Source organism: Rhinolophus sinicus, linkage group LG03 (genome assembly GCF_036562045.2).
Source record: "Rhinolophus sinicus isolate RSC01 linkage group LG03, ASM3656204v1, whole genome shotgun sequence".
Taxonomy (NCBI): domain Eukaryota; kingdom Metazoa; phylum Chordata; class Mammalia; order Chiroptera; family Rhinolophidae; genus Rhinolophus; species Rhinolophus sinicus.
Genome location: NC_133753.1, coordinates 96,361,240 through 96,387,080, shown reverse-complemented (window position 1 = coordinate 96,387,080; position 25,841 = coordinate 96,361,240). Strand labels below are relative to the sequence as shown.

The window sequence follows — 25,841 nt, the reverse complement described above, 5'->3', positions numbered from 1 at the left end:
ACTCAGTGTTGTTGCCTCTCATGCACACCTAGAGCTGGAAACCTCTCTAGCACAGTCTATTGGTTCTCTATCCAGTAAAGGAATTCCCCACCTCCTGAGGCAGTCCATTCCAAATCAGCTCACCTATAATCATTAGAAAACACTATCATTCTAGAACTTCCATTTACTGACTGCAGTTTGAACTTCTAACTCAATTTTTGAAGAAAGAGATCATCTCATCTCCTAGGCTGACTAGTATTTAGGCCAAATACTCCCGATTTTTTCAGAGTTACTCACCTTCTCATCTTCTCTTTTATAAACCAGAACACCAACAGCTGACAGACTACTGTATGACAGATACCGCGTTATGTGCTCTACACACTAATACAGTTTATACGTCCCTGAAATCCGAATGAACCAGCAAATGAGGAGCAGGGGGAAGCCTGCCCAGAGAGGCAGCAGGGCGGGCACGTCCCTGTCCTGCTTACTTGACCTCTTCCTGGATGGGAGCCTACACCGTGGAAGCAGCCGATATTTACTGAGTACTTACTATATGCAATCCACTCAGTAAGAACTTGAAATGTACTATCACATTTAATCCCCGCAATCACCTTATAAAATTTGCATTATTATCCTCATTGAGCCCATGAAGAACTAGGTTTTGAGAAGATAAGTAACATTCTCAAGGTCACAAAACTAGAGTTTCCCAGCTGGGAATTAAACTCATGCATGTCTGCCAACTGAGCCCCAGGCTCCCAACCAGTGAACATATTGTTCACATGCTGTTATCATGTCTCCAGAATCTTTTAACAGTGATCTTTGTAGAACTAAAGAAAGAATTTTGATTTTAATTTAAACCTTATTAAATTGGATCCAGTATTCTAGCTTGTCAAGTCCTTCAGGATTTTAGTGGTCTGTATATTCAATGTCCTTATTTGATGTTACCTCAAAATGCATGCAAGATTCTCATATTATTAGTTCAAGAATGTCATTAATAAAACTGACCAGAAAAGCAGTCTAGATTATGTAAAGTTAAAAAAAAAAAAAAGAAAAGAAAAAAGAGGACAAAGCTTTTCAGCAAACCATTAAAGCATTCTACCAGGAAGACACAAATCCATTAGCCATACTCCAAGAAATGATCCTTCAATTAATCCCAAATATTTCTCTGTCTGCATTCATAGCCTAGGCCACAAACTTCTCAGTCCACACTGAAATATTTTGCTGAGATCTACAAAACATTCCCTAATTCATCATCCTAATAATACCATTGGATTCTGATTATATGGGTCATACGTAGCTTGTGGAATCCATCATAAAATCTGGAATTAACATTTTGTTTGCTTCCAGTCTTTGGTTCCTCTCTATTTTCCAAAATTATTCAGAAATAACCAACAATGATTCACTGATCTCATCTTCAACTTTTTAAAGTAACCCAGACCACACTTCACCTGGCTCAGGAGATTTATTCATTTCTCCCAGCCTGGGTTATAATCCTCTCTTACCAATAATTACTCTACTTCATTTAGCCCCAAGATCGCCTCTCCTTGCCCTCTACTGGTCAACTAACACCTCTTCCTATCTGATACATCCTTAAGTATTTTCCTCTTGATGCTTTTTTAGATATCTATAAGTCTCAAATCAGTCTGAGCTTTACTCTGCCACCATCATTAAGGATTTTTAGGCCAGATGACTGGTTATGTTACTTGGAAGGCTATTTTGAGGGTTCTGAGGCATTTTCAGATTTAGACAAGCAAGCATGACTGATTTGCAATGTTAGCCATGAGGAAAGGCAAAACACAGGCAACACTTCGGACACTCCCGGCCCAGGCCATTCTTTATTCTTCTGTACCCATTTGTTTTGTGCCCTTTTCAGTTTTCACTACAGCTCATTCAAAATTTAAGCTGTGATCAGAGATCATCTTACACACAAAAATATATCGCTTTAATAACTCTTCTGCCCCACTCCCTCTCCTTCACTTTGCTTGTTTAAATAGAGTGGATTTAATTTCTGGGAACCCTAATCCTCCAATTTGCCTCCGTAAAATCCAGAATACCTGTCTGGCTAAAATCCAAATACCCTTCCTTGACTCTGACAGTGGCAAAATCACTTTCTGTACTTCCACTTAACCAATTAGTTTTTACCTAGTTCAGAATTCATTTCAGACAAGTAATCTCTCAAATTATTCCTAACTAATGAAAGTTTCAATGAAACTAAAAGGGAAGACTTGCCCTTGTGTTAAGTACCCTCCTCATCCTGTCCTGAACCTGCAGTTTCTTCCCCTCCCATCCACTCTCTACAAAGCAGCCACAATTATGAGACAATGTACGTAAAGAACATAATACAGAGCCTTCAATCATGTCACTCCCTTAAAATCCTTCTGATAATGTCCAAACTACTTAGGTCCCAGTGCACGTTATCTTTTTTCCTATTTCCTACAACTTATGAGGGGCCACAAACTCAAATGCCAATAGGAAACAGGCTGGTAACTTAAATTAGTGAAACAGGCCTTTTGCATATTATAAGACTCAGAAATATTTCACTTTTACCAAGACATGTGCACGCTCCCGTTTTTCTCAAAATTCAAGGAACCCTCACTGTAACTTGCATTTTCCCAAATTGATGCATGGAGCAAAGGTATATATCGCTACTAAATGTGGTTAGTGTCAGCGTGATACATGCGAATACCATTCAATCTTGGAGAGACATATCAAACTAGAAAGTAAAGGCCCCACTGAAAAGACTAATCAAGTCCAGGTGATTTCTGCCAAGCAGAAACTGCAGGCCTGTTCCTATTTCAAAGAGAAGCTAAAAGTCTGGACTGTGTTGGGCAACTTTCCAATTTTCAAAGTTTGGGACAAATTTGTTGTCTGATAGTGGGCAGGGTAAGTAAAACACAACTGCACTCTGGGTTCTGTCAACAGTCTCTTTGTTTTCAACTATTGCGTAGGGAGACATATTAGACAATGCAACTCTCCTCTGAATAAGTCACGAACGTTCCGATCATCCCCCATTTGTTCATGCTGCTCCTTTTGACCTGAATGTTTTTCCTAACACTTTTTCAACAAATGAACTCTGAGTCCTCCTTAATTCATCTCAGTTATTACCTCCTCTGTGAAATATGCCCAATTAATCCCTCTCTCTGGATATCTTGTATCTACTTCTAACACTGATCACACAGTGTGTGTATTCATTTAGCTAGCACCCAAGTTAGATGGTGACTTCCATGAGGTAGAAACCTTATTCATGATACGCGGCATAGAGCACATACTTATGTGAACATATTCTTCCCTTCATTTCCCCAACCTACCAGGCAGATCCATGTGGTTCCCAAGGGCCAAGACACACCCAGCAAAACTCTGCTTTACAGTTCTGGTTACGACAGACCATGTGATTACAACCGCCATCCTTCTCAATTGTGACATGGCATTTGGGACATTCCTATGAAGAGAAACTATAAAGTTGGTGTCAATGCTACACTAGGTTGTATTACTACCACCGAGGAGAAGCCAGTTCTAGATTTGGTTTATTTTTAAATACCACATTTAATGGGATTAATACATGTAAAACACTTAGAACAGTGTCAAACACTTAATAAGTACTACTGAAAATGAGATGTTATCATCATTACTGGCTTTACTGGCTTTTAAGTTATACAACAACTTAAGGATTTGTTTTAGTGGGATTGGAGTACAAAAACATTTTAAGCGCTTTTAACCATACACATAGTAATAATAGTTTTTATGGGAGGTAAAATATTTTGTTCATGTAAATATATTCTCTAGTGTCATCTAGAAATAATTACGTACTTTCTGTATCTCACACTGTTCTCAGTGTTTTATATGCATTAACTCATAATCCTTACAGTGGTGCTACTCCTATTTCTACTGGTCAGATGAATAAACTAAGGGAGAGAAAAATAACAAAGTAACTACTAGTCCAAGGTCACACAGGTAGCAAATGGTATGGTAGAGTCAGGATTCAAACCTAAGCAATTTGGTCTCAAGAGTCAGGCAAGTGGGACTGGTAAATTCTTTTTGGGGTTATTGAATTTTTCAACTTTCTTCTGCCAAAACTCTTGTTTTAAATTCTTTTCATTGTGGTCCATTTACAACTGTGCTACAGAGATCACGTTTTTATCCCCCACCTGTTTTCTTGGTTGCTAATGGTCAAAGTTATTACCCTGAAGGCCTACTGTTTTTTTCTTTCAAAAAAATCAAACTTATTATTTTTAATAAAATTATAAATAAGATATAAAGCTTATATTTTTGCTATATTTGTTTGATGCCTATAACTCCCACAAGGGGGGAGCAGCACCCATTATATTATTTGTACAATTCAGCCTTTGTGAAACAGACTGCAATGCCCATCAGCTACGGTCATTTTAAATAAGTCAACATGGGAATTTTTAATCACACATTTTGAATCAAATTTTTGAAATGACTCACATATGTTTTATGTTTCCCCAAAGAAGCAAGTTCAAGGCCTAAAATATCTGTTTCATTCCACATTTCTTGGTTATACCGTGTTTCCCCAAAAATTAGACCTAGCCAGGCAATCAGCTCTAATGCGCCTTTTAGAGCAAAAATAAATATAAAACCCGGTCTTATTTTACTGTATTGTATTGTATTGTATTGTACTGTACTGTACTGTACTATACTATAATATAATATACTACTGGGTGTTATATTAATTTTTGCTCCAAAAGACGCATTAGAGCTGATTGTCCAGCTAGGTCTAATTTTCGGGGAAACACGGTAATTAACCAAATAGTAGTAGCTCTCAGTATGTTAGGATACCATCGACAATCTGTAAATGTGTTTAAGGAGCTAATAATAATAAATAAAAGATTCTGACACCTCCCAAGAGAAAATCTCTTCAGTTTCACTTCAAAACTACCAAGTAGATAAATTAGTTATTACAAATTGCCATTCTTCCTCAACAATCTACCTTCTAAACAAAGTCAAATATATCCAAGCCTCCATACCCCCTATTAAACATCTTGGGGTTTAGAGTATTTGGGGACTTCTCTAGATGCAGAAAGAAGGCCAGAGTTTAATGAAACTACTTAGTGAAATACAGCCGCCCTGTTCTAAATACTAGGTTTAGCAAAGCATATTTAAGGATTCTGGGGCTTTAACTGGCAGGGAAATCTTCAATTTTCAAAAAAGATGGCTTGGTTGGAAATTTTTTAAGATAACAAAAGTAACCACTTTCTGACATTATAGTAAGGTTTTCATGAATGACATGACTAATGTTTATCATGATGGCTTTAGAGAGCACAAAAATATTACTTAATTTCAACCACACACTGCTCAAAGACGTGGGCATTTGTACTATGTGACAGGACTATGTGACTGTTTTACTGCTAATGCTTTCTGAAGAGAGAAATGAATACGTATTTTTTAATCTTTTAGGGTAGAGCAGGGTAGGAATGGTGTGAAACTGTGTGTTAGTCTTCATCATTTAAGCACTCCGTATTGTTACTGTCTTGTAATTGAATGATGGAACAGTACAAAGCTGTAACTAACACTGGTCAAACAACTCAGTATTATTTAAAGCACCATCTTCACATGTGAAAGACAATACTAAAAATGAATAGTCCATGAATAACCCTATCATTCATTACCCAAGTCACTTCCTATATGGATGAAATGTTAAGACTGAATTAAATAAAAATTGGATATTTATACAATTTCCTATTAAGAGATTGGCTAGTATATATCTGGGATTCAAATGCCTGCTTATTACTTAGTGATAGAAAACAAGGGTGCTCAAGATTATTTACATTTGTAAGATATTTGTCGAGTGTTAAAAAAGTCTTAATGGTCATAAAAAGTTTGAATTTTGAATCTAGTATCCTGAGCAATGCCCTTCAAAAAATTAAAAACAAAAAAACCAAGGGATACCCACATTACCCCCAAACTTCTATTTCTCAAGAGTCAAGTCTCTTAATAAATCATATTATAGAAGTTTAACATGTTCAAGATTTACATAATAAAGTTACTCAGTTATTCTGACTGAATGATGCTCAAAAGAATGATTCCTTAAAAGTTAAACACTGGGGATTTTTAAAAGCAGAGATGCAAATTAGACTAGTAAAACCAAGCTAGGTGGCGTAAACTCTACATTTGTATGCTAAAAAGTAGCCAAGAACTGTATGAAAGGGCATTATTATATCAAATGCCAGGGTAGAAAAATTATCAGCCTTTTCTTCTATAGGAAACTGTTTTTCCAAAAAGGAAAACTTCCAGAGTACTGTGCATATTACAGTATAGTATTCAGTAAAATAAATTCAAACACTAAAATAAAGAAAATTCATTAATAGGCAATTATTCCGGAAAAAAACCCAAAACAAACCTTAATCATTTAAGGGAAAACAAGGTCCATAACCAGGTAAACTTACTGCTCTTGCTAATGCTGATGCACCTATCCTTATCAGCTCCTCATTACCAAGAGTTCACTGAAGGAAAATACCAACCTTTGTGTTGGCTGCAATCCAGTTAGAGGTTTCACTGTCATCATCACACTTTTTAATCCACTTCTTCAACCACTGTTTGAAAACAACAACTGTTAGGGTACAACAGAAGACTTAAGAAGGAGGACAGCAAATTACTTCAACACTTAAATGCAGTGAAGCTTAAATATAAAAGCCAAAGGACAGCATTATCACTGGGTTTACTTCCTTTTAAAATCAAGGAAATCCTGTAATTCTCATGTTCAGTTTATACAAAATCAACCAAAGGAGGACCTTCGCTGGCTGAAGCTGAACGGGGAACCTGGAGTTTGATGAGAAGCCCAGCTCCAAGGTGTGTCACTTCCCTTAGCTAATTACAAAGCCTGGCGAGGGAGCTGACTTAACCATGCTTGTTTATCCTGATTATGTCAGGAGCTGGCTTATTCCTAAGGAATCCTCCCTGAATACTTGTAATGATCACCTTGTGGGCTGTGGTTCTCAGTCACCAAGCCTTAGAAGTGCTCTACCACAATATTTACAAATGAAAATGCCAGACAAACTTACCTTACATTTAACTGGATCATGCCAATTTTCTCCACAGTTAAAGCTGTTAAGTGACACAAGAGTTAAAAGAATTAAGTCCTACTTACTGTAAGTATGTAAACAAACAAACAAACCGTTTCATGCTTTATAGTTCCTCAATATTTTCACCAGTTTTTGGTGACTGGCAAATATATGGGCAGGAACCATCTCTATTTTATTCTACAGTAAATCATTTAGAATTTAGTGTCAGGACCAGCGTGTACCGGTGTACGCGTGTGAATGCAGAATGACTGTAAGCATGAAGGCATGCTTTGATGACAATTTCGTAATAAATGACGATCTAAACAGCTACAAACTGTTAAGGAAAAAAAATCAGTTTAGTTACATCTGTATTTTTTCTGATCATTTTTAATATGTATGGTTCCTTGCTACAACCATTCTCTAACTGAAGCCAAATTAAAATCATTTTCACTAATTTGAACTTAAATTTCAACCACTCAGCATATGTTAAATCGTGCACTTAATGTCTCAAGTGTCTCACTTTGTGGGGTAATAATTTAGTACGAATGCACAGTACACAATTTGAGAAAAGCAAACAGGCCACATCTTTGCATGATACAGAAAAATGAACCTCAGTCTAATAGAGATAAACTGTACCAAATAAGGTATAAAACAAGAGTGTGACCAAATATTCTCTAAAAATACACTAATTGCTAATGCCTTTCTGTTTTCTAAGTACATGGTATACATATTTGTTTAAAAAGTATAAACTGAGAATAAACAAACACAAATGTTTATGAAAAAGTAACCATGGAATGGCTAATAAATTAGCTAATAAAGTAAGTTAGGAATGCCAAAAATTCTTTGCACATGAGAGGAACAAAGTGCTATCAATTTAAATGAAGTCAGGATAATGGCTACTTCTGGAAAAGAAGACGAGGAATGGGATGGATGGAGAAGGGAACCAAGGGGTTGCAAATGTATCTGTTTTATTTCTTAATAAAAGCAAACAAAATACTGATTTTGATTAAGCTGGGTTATAGCTACATAAGTACTCATTGCTGCTATTCTCTATGCTTTAGTCTGTATTCGAGTTATTTCACACCGGAAATACATTTAAAGGTAGGTATGGAATCAGACTCCACCCTCTGTCTACCTGGTAAACTCTGAAACAACAATGTATTGTTTAATAATTACCAAAACAGCATGTATTTTACACATATTTAATGTCTGTGAGTTTACCTGCTCTTTTTGGAAATATTAATACGAATGATGTGTAAGTCTAATTCTACAGCTATTTGGAGAAGATGGTACGGAATACCAATAAAATGTCTGTCTGCTAGTTCAGAGCCCCTTGGCTTGACTGGCTTCTCATTCCTAAAAGAGCCACAAAGGATTATCTTAACTTTCTAATATGTGAGATTATTGGAAATTCTCCGGTAAGTCGAAATCTAGAATTCAAAGGCTGAAGAATATGCAATAGAACTCCAAGAACCCAGGTTACCGAGAAAGCTGGGGCCAGAGGAGCCATAGGAAAACTGTTAGTTAAAAAACATATCTAATCAACCATGTTTTATCTTTCCAAATTTATCTGCACATTTTCTTTCTAGAAATAAGATTAAACTTGAACTAAGAAAGCTTAAAAAAAAAAAGGCCTCGTTTCAAGTAAGAGATAACTTGAAAACAGAGCAAGAGTCATAAAGGAACCAAATATAATTTGACAAAATAAGTCAATCAGAAATGAGAATAACTGAGTTCTCGGTCCCAGATCTCCAAGTTAGCTTCCATTTAAGTTCCACTGGCACACAACAAGAAAATGTGATTACAGCTGCACTCTTTCCCCTAAGAAAATATATCCAAAAGTTACAGCAACAAGGAAAGAAGAAAATTATTTCAGATGTGATTTCTAAATCCAATTCTTATTTAAAAGAAATACACAATACTTTATATCAATACCACCCACATCCCTACCTGAGGTAAAAAAAAATGTTTCTACTATTATTCTACCATGAATAAACATAAAAGCTCTGTGCACTATTCCAATGTTGGAAATCATTTGCTCACCAGAACTGGCGCCCACATTTGCAGCGAACTGGTTTCGCATCAGGATATTGGACTTTAACAACATGGTGGCAATCTGGGGCGGGACACCACTTTAACAGCCGATTGCACTGAAACACAAGTTAGAAAGTAAAAAATGACAGTAAATTAAATCACCATTCCAGATTTCCTAGCACACCAAGCAATTATTTATATTGCTTTCCCAGTGCAAGGGCCAAAGGGGGGTTGGTGACACAAGCACATAAAAACCTGCCATCATTACTTAGTCTTCTACAGCAATGCTTTTGGATGTACTGTTTTTCCAAGGTTATAGATCCCATGAAGACTTGGTTTTATATATAAAATATATAAGTGTTTCTTGTTCTATGCTCAAAATCCCACTGAGAAACTTTTTAAACAATTACCCATTATGTGATCATTAACAAATATCAATTTGTTTATGGCTCTATCTCAGGGCAATTTTCAAAGATGCAGGAAAACAAGATATGCTCCACAAGGAAGTAGAACTTTTAAAGCATTTTGTTATGGAAGGAAACATGGATCAACACTGTAGCAGAATTCAAGTTTACTGATCATTGAAAAAAACTACTATTCCTAAAATATACTACCTCTAATAGAAATGAAAATTACTTTCTAGAGTTAAAATATCACGTTACACTGACGCTCCCATGCAGGGGCTGGCAAACTTCCGTGAAGAGCCCGACAGTGAAGGTTTCTGGCTTTGCATGCTCACTGGCCTCTCTACCAACTACTCAGCTCTGCCGCTGTAGCACAAAGCAGGACAGAACAAAGGAGCATGTCCCAAGATAGCTTTATTTAGAAAGTCAGGCAGGCCATGGTTTGCAGATCTCTGTTCTGATAAAAGAAAGACATCTCCTAAAAACGTAATTATTGCATTCTTTATTAACAAAGTTTACTGGTAATGGAAGCTAAAACAAGCAGAGACCTAGTGGAGTTAGAGTGCCAAACATAATTAAATATGACATAATTAATAATCAGCTACAACACCTGAAATCTATGTAACTTTACTAACAACTGTCACCCCAATAAACTTTAAAAAAAAATAACAACCATCAGCTATAATTCTCTGCGAGGGATAAAGAAAGAAGACTATAAAAATAATTTTATTATCAAAGTTTAAGATTTATGAAGAGATATCTACTTATTGCTTTGTCACATTCCTGAGAATAAAGGTGTTTAGTATGCTTCATAAATAAAGTCCATCACCCACGTTTATAAAGGTGTAGCTTATTGTCAAGAGTATTTTAACATGACAAAAACTAATATTTTTATTAATAAACAATTCTTTTTATTAAAAGAAGGAAAACTTAAGAGAAATCACTTACCTCTACAAAGCTATTTGTTATTAAATGCTGATACTTTAATTTAACTTTTGAATCTGTGATCAGGCGCCTGAAAGCAAGAATAAAAATAGTTTCTTAGGAAGGTTTCAGCCAAGAGTATTTCCCACACTTATAAAATTTCAATGCTATAGCTAAAAAACTGCCCTAAATTAAAAATATTAAAATGCACATAGACTATCCACAAATGTAACTGTAGTAATCAAAACAGTAATTTCAAAGTTTCTATAGTTTCATTTTGGTAGGCATTTTCCCATATTTCTTACACTCTAAATATTCTATTTTTACACAGTTTGTATTATGATCTAATGACTTACCAACTATTGAAATTTTACACAGTTTGTATAATTATCTAATGACTTACCAACTATTGAAATTTTGGCCCCTCTGATATCAGATATCAGAGTCTTCTGATATCTTGCCTTAAGACCGTAAGTCTCAGCCAGCTTCCCTCAGACCCCTTCCCCAAAATCAGTGTGTGAAATAAGAGATCTTACAGATGTTAAAAAATGGATCCAGGTTTTGCTATATATAATTTTGAGGGCCCTCTTCTAAGCTCTCCTGAGATCTCTTGTTAATTTATAAGAAATGCTTACTAACTGCAACCTGGCTTCTCTTGTCCACCTAGAACACACTATAATTCACAACAATTTCTAGAAAACAGAGGAACCCGTGAAAATGAAGAACCCTGAAGCTCAAGTTTCATTAGTTTTAATGGTAAAGTGAGTATGTTTTAAGAAAATGGTGTTAAAGCAGAAAAAGATTAAGCAGTAACAAAGTCAGTAAGAACTGTATCAAACATGCACATAGTCCAACCTCATTAAAATCTTTAAAATGAACAAGAAAGTTTTGTACAATCTGGCCTCATCTAATTTTTGAGCTTATCACACGGTTCTCCTTCCACAAGACCACCCCAACCCCTCCGGCCTGTACCGCTTTCAGCGTACTCCTGTCACATCTGTATCCTTACAAAATAGTAAGCAGCACCCTTCCTTGGAGGCTTTTACTAGGAAAGGAAGGGGAAGAATGTCATGGTGGGGCTCTGAGGTAGGACAGCCTAGGTTTGAATACTGGCTTTACAACTTTCTCGCTATGAACTGAGGGTAAGTTCTTTGACTTCTCCATTTTTCAGCTTACTCATCTGTAAAATGGACAGTAGAAAGAGTTGGGAGACTAGACCGGTGCCTGGCAAATAGTAAGCACTCAATAAATATTAGATGCAATTACTATTATTATTATTTTATTTCATTCAATTAAAATGCAGTGGTACTCAAGGAGGCCGTTTCTGACAATTCTTCATCCCAGTCTAGATGTAGACACCCCTTTCTTAGTTCTCAGGGTACCTCATACACCTCTCCTTTAGAGAATTTGTCATAACTTGCATTAAAACATTATCTGTATAATCATTTGTTTAATATCTGTCTTCCTGCTCCCCTGTCTCCAACTAAGCAATAAGCTCCATGAATGGATCCCATGTGTCTGGCAGACTGCCTGGCCTGTAGAAAAGTGTTCAATAAGTATTTTTTAAATGAGTTAAACCTCCACATTTCACCAATGTTGGAACTGAGGTCTAAAAATAGTGTATTTGGCGATTCCTCAAAAAGTTAAACACAAAATTACCATATGATCCACCAATTCCGTTCCTAGGTACACATATCCAAGAGACGTAAAAACAAATGTTCAATAGAAAACTTGCCAACAAATGGTCATATAACAACATACGTTTCCACAAAAAGTGGAAATAACCCAAATATTCAAGAACTGATGAATGGAAAAACAAAATATGAAATATCCATGTAATGGAATATTATTTAGCTACAAAAAAGAACAAAGTATTCTTTATTCATCCATGCTACAACATGGATGAACTGTGAAAATGTTATGTTAGGTGAAAGAAGCCAGAAGCAAAACATCACATATTGTATGACTCCATTTAAATGAAATATCCAGAATGAGCAAATCTGTGCAGACAGAAAACAGATGAGTGGTTGTCAGGGACTATGGGGAGGAGGGAATGGGAAGTGACTAATGGAGATGAGATTTCCTTTGGGAGTGGTGAGAATGTTCCGGAATTGGATAGTAGAGATGGTTGCACATTATGAACATACTAAAAGCCACTGAATTCTATACTTTAAAACAGTTAAAATGGTGAATATTACGTGAAATTTACATCAATTAGAAAAAAAGGAAAGAACCAGACCCCAAGTCAAATGCCCTGATTCCCAAACACATCTTACTTCTATTACCCATAATGTTTTTCCTGTGTGACAAACCCTAATGACTTCTTACATCTGACTCTAGCCTAAGTAGCCTAGTCTAACCCTTGCTTGGCCCACCAGGACTGGTGAGAACAAAGGTCAGCTATTAGGCCCAGGTTATTAGGTATTAGTTATTAGGCCATAGTTTATCTGGTGATACGGAAGAAAAAGAAAGTGATTTCCCATCCTTGAGAATTAAGCATTCTCAAGAAGGCAAATGTCATCCTGGCCATTAATAAGCTAATTGTCTTGACAAAGACCGTTGTCATCACTTATGCTGAAAACAGTTATTATGCCAACTCTCACAGGGAAGGCAGACAAAATGACTTCAACTGAAAGTCTATATACATTGCGAGCACCACATCAGATGCATTTAACCATCCCTGTGTTTTGGGATAATCCTCTGTTTTTACAAATGAAATAACTAGAGAGCTGTGATTTTTTTGATTTTTTTAAGTATGCCAGGTACTAAACCATGCCTTATGAACCTTGAGTATATCGACAATATTATGCTTCAATTTAAGAGTAATAAAATTTCTTTAAAAAGGTTTATTTTCTCTCAACATACCAAGTATACACAAGCATAAAAAAAGGAAATAAAAAACACCTGTAACTGTCACTTGGGAGGAATAGCCATTCAACATTTTTATAAATATGGACCTTTTCTCTCTCTGTATTTTTTTGGTAAATATATCATTTTAAGTAGAGGACTTACTACATATAATTTTATACCTTAGTTTTTTTCACTAACATTATTATAGGCATTTTTCAATGCATTTAAGTAATTCACAAATCTTTTAAATGGCTGTATTGCATCCCACCTTCTCCGACTGTTGGGCATTTGAATGGTAGGTTATGACAATGTGATGTTAACATCTTTTTTTTTTTTTTTTTTTTTTTTTTTTTTTTTTTTTTTTTCAGGACTTTTATTGGGGAACAATGGTCAAATTGTTGTCCTTTCAGTCTTAGTTGTGGAGGGTTCTGTTCAGCTTCAAGTTGTTCTTTCAGTCTTAGTTGTGGAGGGCGCAGCTCAGCTCCAGGTCCAGTTGCCGTTGCTAGTTGCAGGGGGCACAGCCCACCATCCCTTGCGGGAGTCGAGGAATTGAACTGGCAACCTTGTGGTTGAGAGGACGCGCTCCAACCAACTGAGCCATCCGGGAGCTCAGCGGCAGCTCAGCTCAAGGTGCCGTGTTCAATTTTAGTTGCAGGGGGCGCTGCCCACCATCCCTTGCGGGAGTCGAGGAATTGAACTGGCAACCTTGTGGTTGAGAGCCTGCGCTCCAACCAACAACTGAGCCATCCGGGAGGCAGCTCAGCTCAAGGTGCCGTGTTCAATCTTAGTTGCAGGGGGCAGAGCCCACCATCCCTTGCGGGACTCGAGGAATTGAACTGGCAACCTTGTGGTTGAGAGCCCACTGGCCCATGTGGGAATCGAACCGGCAGCCTTCGGAGTTAGGAGCACGGAGCTCTAACCGCCTGAGCCACCGGGTCGGCCCGATGTTAACATCTTTATAATAAATCTTTGCCCAAACTTGTGGTCATTAAAAATAAATATAATATTCACTATCATTTGAATTCATCTAATCACAATGAAAGGTCAAAATGATCTCAGAATCATCTTTGGCCCATCTCTTTCTCTTCTACCCCATATATAATACATAATTCTGACTCTACCTTGAAAACACATCCAATCCAACCATGTCTCACTGCCTCCTCCACTACCATCCTGGAGCAAACGACCATCGCCTCGCACCAGGACTGTTGTAAGATTCCCAATCTCCCTGCTCCTACCTAGTCTCCTTTTAACACCAACAGTCAGAGCAAACCCCGCCTGACCATGTCACTGCTGTGCTCTAAATCCTCTCCTGGCTCTATCTTAAAATAAAAGCCAAAAACCTTACAATGGCCCATACGGCCCTACACCATCAGCTTCATACATCTTTCCCCCTCCCTCCTCTGCCCCCCACCATCTATAAGTGTACATTCACAGAGTTCAAAAACATTTTTTTAAGTTCAAATCAATAATTATCAGTAATTTACTCCTGTCTATTATATACTTTGCTTTATTAACTATCAAAACTTGACAAATCATTTCATTTTTCTTTTTAATGAGACTAGGAAATTATTTCAGTATGAACTTGAGCTCTGATCTCTTATGCGTTCAGTTTAAAACAGATCGTATTCTACAGCTTTTGTGTTCAATTTCCTACCTAGAATACTAAAGTAGTGCTTGCTTTTCTACTTCATCGTGGAGAAAGGATGGGGGCAGTCAATTTATTCACTAGGAGACACACAACATTCTCCAAAAATTCTCTGTGATCTGACTTAAAAATAAATACAACCTTGGGGTAAGAAAAGATTTCTTAAATAGCAATAATCATAAATGATTGAAAATGAAAAGGGAAATCACTGAACTCATTGAAAGTGAAAAGGGAAGCCAAACATTGGGGGAAATAGTTGTGATACATATACCTAACAAAAGACTCATATCAGAATATTTAAATAATTCTTACCAAGTTAATTAACAAACAACGTAACAAAATTTTAAGAACGGGCAAGTGTCTTGAATGGGTACTTCATAAAAAGGAATATCCATATGGCTAACAGAAAGGTGTTTGACATCATTACCCAGTAGAGAACTGCAAATTAAAACCACAATGAGATATTCCTACATACCCACCTAATGGCTAAAATTTAAAAAGATAGTGTTACAAGTGTGGGCAAGAACTAGAGCAGTCATACATAACTAGGAGGGATGGAGGGACAATTACTTTGGAAAACCACTTGGCTCTACCTATTATAAAAGCTAAAAATCTCACTTCTGAGTATATACCCAAAAGAAACAGTGCATGCCTACCAAAAGACACATACAGGAATATTCTTGGTAGCTTTTTCCACAGTAGCCAAAAACAAACAAATCAAAAAACTCTGAATGTCTATTATTAGGAGAGGAATGAAATACTGTATAGCAATAACAAAAACTAAACCTAAAAAACACAGATGTATTTGACAACATGCACTTATCTCAAAGACATTAAGCTAACTGAAGCAGATACTCATAAAAAGAATACATGTTACGTGATCCCATTTAAATAAAGTTCAAGAAGAGGCAAAACTAGTTGATGGTGACAGAAGTTACGACAGGTAACAGAGATGAGATGGACACTGTCTGGGAAGGGGCACAGGATGAACCTTCTGGGCACTGGCCAAGTCCTATGCCTTGACCTGGGTGGTTAGTAAAACAAACAGACCTTTAAAGCTAATGTACTTTACACATTTCACTGAATGCATTGTAGAACTTAATAAAAAAAAATGAAAATCGATACACAGCAAATTGAGTCTATTATAATTAAGTAGGAATAACAGGTTTTCCATTGTAAACGATGCTCTACTGTATTGCAATTAGCACACATATCAAGTTTAGTTTGTCTCTTGCCTCAGGTGGTACAAACCGTATGACTTCACGTGAGGGTCTAGGCAGCTTCACAGCCCTATTTCTGACTTTTAAGATACCAACAGAATGTAAAAAGTAATCAGCTGACTTGGATGTTTGGAATATTCTTCTTGGAACAGCACAAACTTAGAGGATTACATTTACTTCTCTCTGGATCCATTCAATTACTTGGTTTTATGCCATATTTACATAGTTATAATATTAAAAGCACTAGCTTACAATTTTGTGATTGGACCTGTTGACAAAACATGAAAGAATCTGTTCCAGAATAACAAAGAATAGCTATAAAGTTGACGACATAGAGTAAGTCTACGTCCACTAGAAATTAGGAGGTAGAAGAGATAAAGGTGAATGACAGCGTATAGGCACCAATCTCCTCACCTTATGTAGTAAGGAGCTAAGACACACTGCTTAAAGTTGATGGAACAGGAAAAAACTATTAAAGAATAGTACTTAAGTTATATATCTAATTTAAAACAATCTATTAAAACAAAAACATTTCTGCCCTTTTCATACAAGTGGAGAATTAGCCAGTAGAGGTTTCCATGATCTGTATACCATGAACTTAATTTAAGATTCATTTTTAAAAATATGATCTGTCATTTAAAGCTTTAAAAAAAGCATTTGGCATAATTTTGCTAGATATAAGTGACAATGAGTTCCTGTTGTCACCTCTGTTCCTAAAACCCCATAAAAATAAATCACACGTTTTTAGAACATCTCATAGGATGCTGAATCAGAACATTGCAATTACAGATGTTTAACACTATCAATGATTAGTCAAGACAAGACTAAGTATATACTACTTGAAGGTCTCTGAAGACTTAGTAGATACAGATTTATCTTTATCATCACTAAGATTACGAGACAGGCTATATATAGTAAAATAACTTTAGGCCCTAAACGCCTACATAAAAAAACTAACCAACTGCTAGGACGAACAGAAATAGATGAACATTTATTTGGTCTCAAGTGATAAACAATTTAGAGAAATAATTTTCATTAATCTCACGAAAGCATCGGGACAATTGGGACAAAGAAAAATTCTCAAAATAGATTTACTGTTACTTGCCTGATTTTGGAAGGTGTAACTGTATGAGGCTATTTGTGTAGGGGAGCCCCACTTAACCAATAGCCTTGATGGCATCACAGCACAAATCAACCACTGATGTTTGCAATGATGGCATATGCTTATGAAACAAGGGAGAATATATTTCCGCTTACTTATTCAAGGATACAAAGCTATTACATATCTGGTACTAAGGAATAAAAAGGTGAATCCATTGAATCACTAATCTTAAGAATTTTAAAGTCTAAGAAGCATTGAGAGTCAGTGAAAACAGACTTTCAGCGTAGTGTTTCCAAGGCCATATATCCTGAATGGAAGTAAGCAAAGAATTGAGTCAACATAAATAAGTACCTGGGGTCATACAGCTTAAAGCCTAAGAATATGAGCAATCACAAAAATGTGCGGTAAGAGAAATATGGGGCAGCTAAGGAGCACATAGTATGTCTGCCCAAACCAAATGAAAATCTAAACTAAGGCCTGAAGAAGGACTAAGAGGATGAGGAGGTTAAGAGAACTGAAGAATAAAACAGGAAGAGAATACTGCATGTAAGAAACTCAAGGAGCAGTGAAGAAGTAAACAAAATCAAACCAAACCCAATGCAAATAAAATGCACAGTACTTTCAAGAAACCAAGTTCTACGTGGCCAGAACAGAGAAAAGGCAAAACGTGAAGCTGCACTGGTGAGCACGAGGGACAATGGACGCCATGTGTGAAGAACTGGAAGGTGATGGAAGTGGGTCTAGGAAGTCACTTAGCAGCCAGTTGCAGATTCACATCTAAAAGAAGACCTGGGGGCCGGCCCGGTGGCTCAGGCGGTTGGAGCTCCGTGCTTCTAACACCAAAGGCTGCCGGTTCGATTCCCACACGGGCCAGTGGGCTCTCAACCACAAAGCTGCCAGTTCGATTACTTGACTCCCTCAAGGGATGGTGGGCTGTGCTCCCTGCAACTAACAACGGCCAACTGGACCTGGAGCTGAGCTGTGCCCTCCACAACTAAGATTGAAAGGACAACAACTTGACTTGGGAAAAAGTCCTGGAAGTACACACTGTTCCCCAATAAAGAACTGTTCCCCTTCCCCAATAAAATCTTAAAAAAAAATAATAAAAGAAGAAGACCTGGATCAGCTTAACGGCAGTAGGAACAAAGAAACAGATGGATTTGAGGGTAATTAGGATGTAGAACTGAAAGAATTTGGTGCAAGGATGATTGGGAGATGCAAGAAAAAAATGAATCAGGGATATCATAAAGGTTTCTAATTTATGCAAGTCTTTAACACTTAATAGTGCCATTCTTTGATACTGAGAAACAAGAATGAGTGAGTTTGGTGATGGTGGAAGTAGCAGGAGGGTGAATCAACATTGCCTGAGGAATACACATATGAAGACGCCTATAGGTAGGGAGATATATGGGCCCCAAGCTCAAAAGAGAGTTGATCTGGAGATATGAATTTGGGAGTTTCCAATGTATGCCTAGGAATAGTGGATGAAGTGTATAGACTGAGAATAAATAGTGGGTTGGACAGAACCTGAGGAGCAGTATTTTACTAAGAGGCACAAAGTCAATTAGAGCAGATCTGCAGCAGGCCTAGCGTGGTGGGCTTAGGGGTAGGGGGCTGGGATGAAGGGGATTTTACCGGAAATGAGTAGATCAGGGAAATAAAAGGCTATAGCAGTGGTTCTCAAACTTAAGCGTGCATCAGAACCAACTAGGAGAGTTTGTTCAGACTGCTGAGCCCCGTCCCAGTTTCTGATTCAGTAAGTCTAGAATTGGGCCGGAGAACGTGCATTCTTAACAAGTTCCTTAGATCTGCTGCTGCTGGCCAGGGGACTACATTTTGAGAGCTACAGGGTTATCGCATAGAATGGACTATACATACGGGCACTGAGAAAGAAAAGACAGTGAGTGACGTGTGAGCACTATGAATAATTAAGTGGGAGTGACCAAGAAGTCAAGCAAACAAAAGCACAAAGGGCTGTGATACAGCAGGGTAACACATGGGTAACACAAGCCTCAAAGAATCTGTGGATTCTGTGAAGTAAAACAACAGGCTGAATACAGCATTTGGGACTGAAGAGGAAAATGACTTCACATCCTGACCGGAAAGTATAAAGGGAAAAATAGCTGGTTTCAACTTGAGAGGGTTATAGGGGAATATGTGTTCTGGAAAGAATTGGGTTTCAGTTTCAAATCGAGTTCCAAATAAGGTTAATTTAAATTAAAACAAGAAACCAGGTTTTAAGCTATTAAATTGGAAATTTAAAAAATAGTAACATCACGATTGGGATGGATTCAATTTCTTTCACACTAAAAACAATTTTTTTAAAGCACATTTCAGTTTCTGAACCTTATGATTAAACATTTAAAAAATGACATTATCTGGTTTAATTACTAACATTTTAAATTCTAAAATAAATTATTTAAAAGAAAATGGAAGATATATACCAATACTATACAGTTATATAAAGCGAAAAATAAAAATCCCTCTTCCTAACTCCCACCCGATATCACTATTAAAATTCTCTTAATAGTCTTAGTTTTCTGTGCATGTACCAGGCTGCATATCCAAAGAGCTCAAGAAACCCCAAAGAGGATAAACACAAAGAGAACCATATCTAGATATGTCATAGTCAAACTTGAAAGTCAAATCTTGAAAGCAGGGAACAGGAGACAACAGCTATGATTCATAGCTGACTTATTAGAAACAATGGAGGCAACATAGTCAAAGTGATGAAACCATTGGATGAAAGACCAAAGAACATATAAATTTGTAGAAATTTCCCAACTACATTACAAAAAAGTTGCAACTGCTTATATACTCTCTAATGAACTGTATTCTCATTCACATTGGGTATTACCAAATTCTTTAATCTTTACCAATATGAAATGTAAAAAGGACTTTTTAAAAAAAGCTGGAATCTATAACTTTGATTTACTCGTTCATTTATTTAACTAGGCATAATAGCTAACGCTTATGACCATTTAAATTTCTTGCACTGTGAACTGTTTGTTCATATCCTTTCCATAGGATTTTCTTACTGATTTGTAAGAGCCCTTATGGTATTAGCCACGTTTGTTTTAGGTGCTGGAAACATTTTAGCCATTTCCCATCTCGTTTCCCCCCAAACAAAATTTCATAGAACAGCCTTCTAACCACATCTCACTACCCAAATATCTCCCCACTTTAAACTATCCTTCACTATACCATCAAAGTTGTATTTCTAAAATGCAAATCTTATTATCACACTTTTTAACCTTCTATGGCAAAACTCATCATAAACTGTGAAACTCTTTTCATCCTCATCTCTAATAATCTGCTACTCTGTGGCTCTAGCTAAGACAGAATACTTAATAGAGAAATTCATGACCTACTTGGCACCCTTTCTTTAACCAAGATTATCCTCCCCATTCCCTCAACTCAAAATTTTACCCCTTTCATATTATTCCCTAGGTAAAGTCTCCCTAAACTCTTCAGGTAATTTGTTTCTAACTGTACTTTATATATACCTTTATATATAAAACATAAATTCTGCATTTTTGTTATTATTATGTACCTCTTGAGGGAAGGAAATATATCTTAATTTTTTTGTTCTCCTGTACATACTAGGTTCCCAGTAAATGCGGAATGGATGAAAAGATACAGAGACCTACACTGATGAAATGTATTGATGAAATTGATGTATTGATGAAAGAATACAAGGGATCAGAAAGTATCAGGGGACAACTGGAAGGACGGTGGTATTTTAAAATGACATGGCTTATTTCTGCGAACTTAAAACAATAATGAAAATAAGATTTACTGAATGATATAAACAGTATTAACATAGAGCTGACAACAGTAAATATGTTTTATGTAAATATGTTTTAGTAAACCAAAGTAGATTGCTGTTAAAGTGGGATCAGTGAGCTTTATAAACTGTGCTGGTGAGGTCAATTCATGGCTTTATTAGGTTAAGAAATGGGATCATTACAGCCCATGGCTACTTTTACTTTTACTACCTTCAAACCCTAGTGTTTAAACACAGATGCAACAGTCCAGGCCTAACTACATCATTTGTTTGTGGTTTGTTCAGGGCCTCAATCTGTTTATCCTCCTAGAGTGAAGTCAATTAGGCAGACAGGTTATGAAAACAGCACCACTCAGGAATTAAGTACCCTGGAATTTTACCCCAGGTTTAGGAACTAACTGTATTTGTTTCCTCAAGTTTCTTTCTCTCTTCAAAAGACAATCTTTCACAAGGAGAGTGCAGTGCCTCTGGGATATGCCAGCTGAGGCCACATACCCCTGGGCAGTACCCAGGGGATGACCAAGCATGGCAAGGGTACCAGGGCCTGGTCATTTCTGCTTATTGAGGCGTTCCTCTATGGTCAATCTATGTCGTGGAGCTCCCCACAAGGCTCTCACAGCTGCCTTCTCAGTCTGAGTCTCTTCCTACTGATTCCTCCTTCCTCTTTCTCTCCTCCAACCAGGTGTCAGACCTGCATTGAGGTCTGTCTGCTCCTGCTCCCCCTCCTCTTTATCCTGCCCAGAAGCTCTCCCATAATCAATCTCTGTCCCTTTTAACTCTATATTAGCATCTGCTTCCCAGGGGACCTCAACTGACACAGTGACATATCCTATTCTCCAATTCCAAGGTTTACTGAAATCTAGCTGTCATGCATTGCCAAGTTTACCAGAATAGTGATTAGGCATTGAACCAAATTACAAACGGGCTTTTGTACTACAAAGGAATGTAGATTAGAAAGTCTCTTCAGACTTTAAAAATTTCACCTCCTTTGAGGTGCTGAACAAAAATTAATTTGGTTGAACCGACTAACCAATATTCAACATGCAGAATCTATCAGAAATACTTACATAACTGTGTTGTCATCCACTAAGATATCACAACCATGAGCAGGACACGAAATAGTCTGAAAAAGATTGAAATTTAAACTATGTCTTCATTCAACAAATATTTACTGAATGCTTACCATCGCCAGGCACTGTGCTCGGTTCTGAGGATGCTGTAACATTTATAGGATCTTAATCGTTCCCTTTCTTTCTTTTTATTTTTTTTAATCGTTCCCTTTCTATTAAAGGAAATGTATGTGCATGAGCGTGTTTATCACCATAAGGTAACTAGAACTGCTGACCTGAATCATTGGTTTTTCAATATAAAACTTGAAAGGCAAAAGCAAGAGATCTGAAAAGATTGCTCAAAAAGTTTAGCCTGACATATACAAATGTTAATGCTCACTGAGAAAACATTATCTGAATTGGATCTTTAACTGGAATGTCACAATGTAAATAGAAAAAAGCCTCAATTATCATTTAGTTGTTTTAATCTAGATAAAAGTTCCCATGCAATCCATAATCCAGAATGCTTGCTTCACCTGTTTATATTTGTGCAAGGGTTAACAAGAAAAACTAAAATAATAATAATAATAAAAAAGGCATCTTTACCTGTCCCATGCCTTCCTCCATTATTTTGGTAGTTAAATATTCGCTCCAGCACTGCATACAAAACTTATGTCCACACTCAAGGCCAGTGAAATACTGCAACAAAAATACATGGTCTTGTAAGACATTATCAGAAAAATCACTATACACAATGCCTCAGTAAAGCTCTATTAGGTCACATTTTTCATAGTGGCTAAAATGTCCAATTTGACAAGACTAGATGTTCTCCTAAAATGAACTTCTAGGTGGCGAATGTAGACATGTGAACACATTGAACACAAAACATCTAATGAGAAATGCATCTATGGTACATATGTATATTTAGGAAAGACAGACAAATTTGTGTTAAATATAAAAATATGTCATATACCAATAAGCACATGAAAAGATGCTCAATATCCTTAGCCATCAGGATAAATCAAAATGACAATGTAAATCAAAATGACAATGAGACACCACTTCACACCCACTAGGACAGCTACAGTCAAAATGACAGATAACAACAGGTGTTGGCAAGCATGTGGAGAAATTAGAACCCTCACACACAATGCAAAATGCTGCAGGAACTATGGAAAACACCAGCAGTTTCTCAGAAAATTGAACACAGAGTTACCACATGATGTAGTAATACCACTCCTAGGTATACACCCAAAAGAAACGAAAATGTATGTACACAAAAACTTGTACATGTTCATAGCAGCATTATCCATAATAGCCGCAAGTGGAAGCAACCCAAATGTCCATCATCTGACAAATGGATAAACAAAATATGGAATATCCACAGAATGGAATATTATTCAGTCATAAAAAGGATACATACTATATAACGAGGATGAACCTTGAAAACATCATGCTAAGTGAAAGAAGCCAGTCACAAAAGACCACATATTTTTTGATTCCACTTATATGAAAAGTCCAGAATGGGCAAATTCATAGAGAAAGTAGAGTCATAGAAGTAGATTAGTGGTTGCTAGGGCTGGGGGATTGGGAAGAAATGGGAAGTGACTGTAAAAGGATACAGGGTTTCATTTTGTGGTTATGAAAATGTCCTAAAACTAACTGTGGTAATGGTTGCACAACTGTGACTATACCAAAAACAACATTAAATCAGTGAATTGTATGATACGTGAATTATATCTCAGTAAAGCTGTATAAAAAGTATCTCACATAAATACAGAATTTCATGGAGTTGCATGGAATGTGGCTAACCTAGAAAATAAAATCTTATGGAAACCAAAAGATATATTCAGATAGCTAACAGTAACATTTTGGTCTAATCTTATATTACTTATTTCATTTGAAATACTGTTCATTTGAGGGATGGTTAAATGAAGTATACTATATCCTTTAATGGGATATGAAGTAAGTACTTTAATATTAGAGTCTAGAGGACTATATTTTAAAAAGACAAATAAATACTGGTTACCATATTTTAATTTAAGAATATTTTATAGTATTTACTACTGAATTATTGTTAAGAGAATAAGTAATATAGGCTCGTGGTTAAAAACAATTGTTTAAGAGTAGTATAAGTTTATGTTCAAAAATAAGTCTCCCTCACCAGCCCCCCCCCATCCTGGTCTTCTACTTCTCTGCCCAGAAGTAATCACTATCTCCAATATCTTACATATTCTTTCAGAGATGCTCTAACGTACACAGGTACACATTATAAGAGTACCACACACTCTATCCTGCATCTTGATTTTAAAAAATTGTTATTCAATAGATTTAATGGGCATTAAGACTATGTTTTGCCTACTTTGCTACTGCATTGACTATATATACATCTTTGTGATCATATAAATGTACCGCAAGACGAATTTGTACAAGTGAAGTTATAACAAGTATCCATTTACAATTTGATAGATTATCAATCTTTGTTCAAAGAGGTTCTGGCAATCGATACAGCTCAAGACAATTTGGTTTCTCACACCCATGTCAACATAGTATACTATCCAATTCTTTGATCTTTGCCAATGGAACAAGTGAAAATGAACCAATCTCATTAGTTTTGATTTTAATTTCTTTAATTATGAGTGAAGTTTAAACATCTCAAAAAAGACTTAAAGCTGTATTTTTTTTTCTGTGCATTCTCTTTACCTATTTTGCTCATTTTTTCAAGGGTTTTTCTCAATGATTTAGTGGGGATTTTTATTTATTTAGAAAATTGGCCATTTATAAGTGTGGAAAGTATTTTCTCCAGGTTTCAATTTTGAATGTTCACATTTTGTTGCCATACAGGTCTTTATTTTGTAGCAAAATGTATTAATTTTAAAATTTATGGCTTCTAAATTAATTAGCTTCGATATAAGGAGTGGGAATAAATCTCAAATATCACACCAGATTGATCCAATACCATTTACTGAATAATCCACCTTATCTGAAATGCCTCCTCTATCATCCTGTTCCACTGCACTGTCTACCCTTATATTTGGTAGGGCTAATTCTCCCCCAACCCGCATCAGTCTATTCTTCTTTTCCAATGTTTATTATTATTCTATCTTTTCAAATACTTAAGTTACCCTTTTATTTCCCTTACTATTTAAAGTTTTCTTCATATAGATCTTTCACATTTCTTGCCAAGTTTATTTCTAGCTTTTATTCTTTTTGTATTTTTTATTCCATTACATTTTCTAATTAGCTGTTATTTGAAATATACTTATGAAATTTCTGATGTTGCTTATGGTATAAGATGCAAATAGTCAAGATACAAATTCTATATTATAGCACTTTGATTACATAAAAAAATGCCTGAAAACGTGAAAGAAAATGAAAGAAAATGTGTCAAGAGTCCTGAGACTGGTTTTACAGATCAAATGAAATGGAAAATACTTATCAAGTTTAAAATATGGTGTTATTCAGATTGACAATGATTCTAACTCACTCACAAAACAAGTGAAGGTAAATATTTGGGAAATCAATAGTCTAAAAAAAGATCTGGGAAACAAAATCGATTCTCATTACTCCCCAACAGTGAAGATCTGGCACTAAATTGTTGCCAGATCACTAGTGGAGAGTATTTGATTTTTAAGGCTATAATGAGAAGGGGCATCAGTAGAGGACAAAATATAGTAGAGTAATACATCAACAATCGTAAAATGTTCTATTCATAATTTAAAAACATACGTATGTGCTTTATTCTTCTTTTAAATAAGAATCCTTAAGACTGAGAAATTAAAGGTCACAGTGGTTATTAAGTGATGACTACAAATCACATTTCTA

At 36.3% G+C, this 25,841-nt stretch overlaps 1 protein-coding gene across 1 annotated transcript in view; it reads right to left on the bottom strand.

Moving 5' to 3' along the window:
* The window catches only part of ARIH1 (ariadne RBR E3 ubiquitin protein ligase 1), a 103,396-nt gene that overhangs the window by 10,685 nt on the left and 66,870 nt on the right, over positions 1-25,841 (bottom strand). Inside the window, exons 4-10 of the mRNA XM_019735959.2 lie at positions 22,623-22,715; positions 22,035-22,090; positions 10,385-10,451; positions 9,042-9,148; positions 6,999-7,041; positions 6,459-6,530; positions 3,288-3,418 (exon numbers count right to left, since the gene is read on the bottom strand). Coding sequence (XP_019591518.1) covers positions 3,288-3,418; positions 6,459-6,530; positions 6,999-7,041; positions 9,042-9,148; positions 10,385-10,451; positions 22,035-22,090; positions 22,623-22,715 — 569 coding nt within the window. The remainder of the gene's footprint in view (positions 1-3,287; positions 3,419-6,458; positions 6,531-6,998; positions 7,042-9,041; positions 9,149-10,384; positions 10,452-22,034; positions 22,091-22,622; positions 22,716-25,841) is intronic.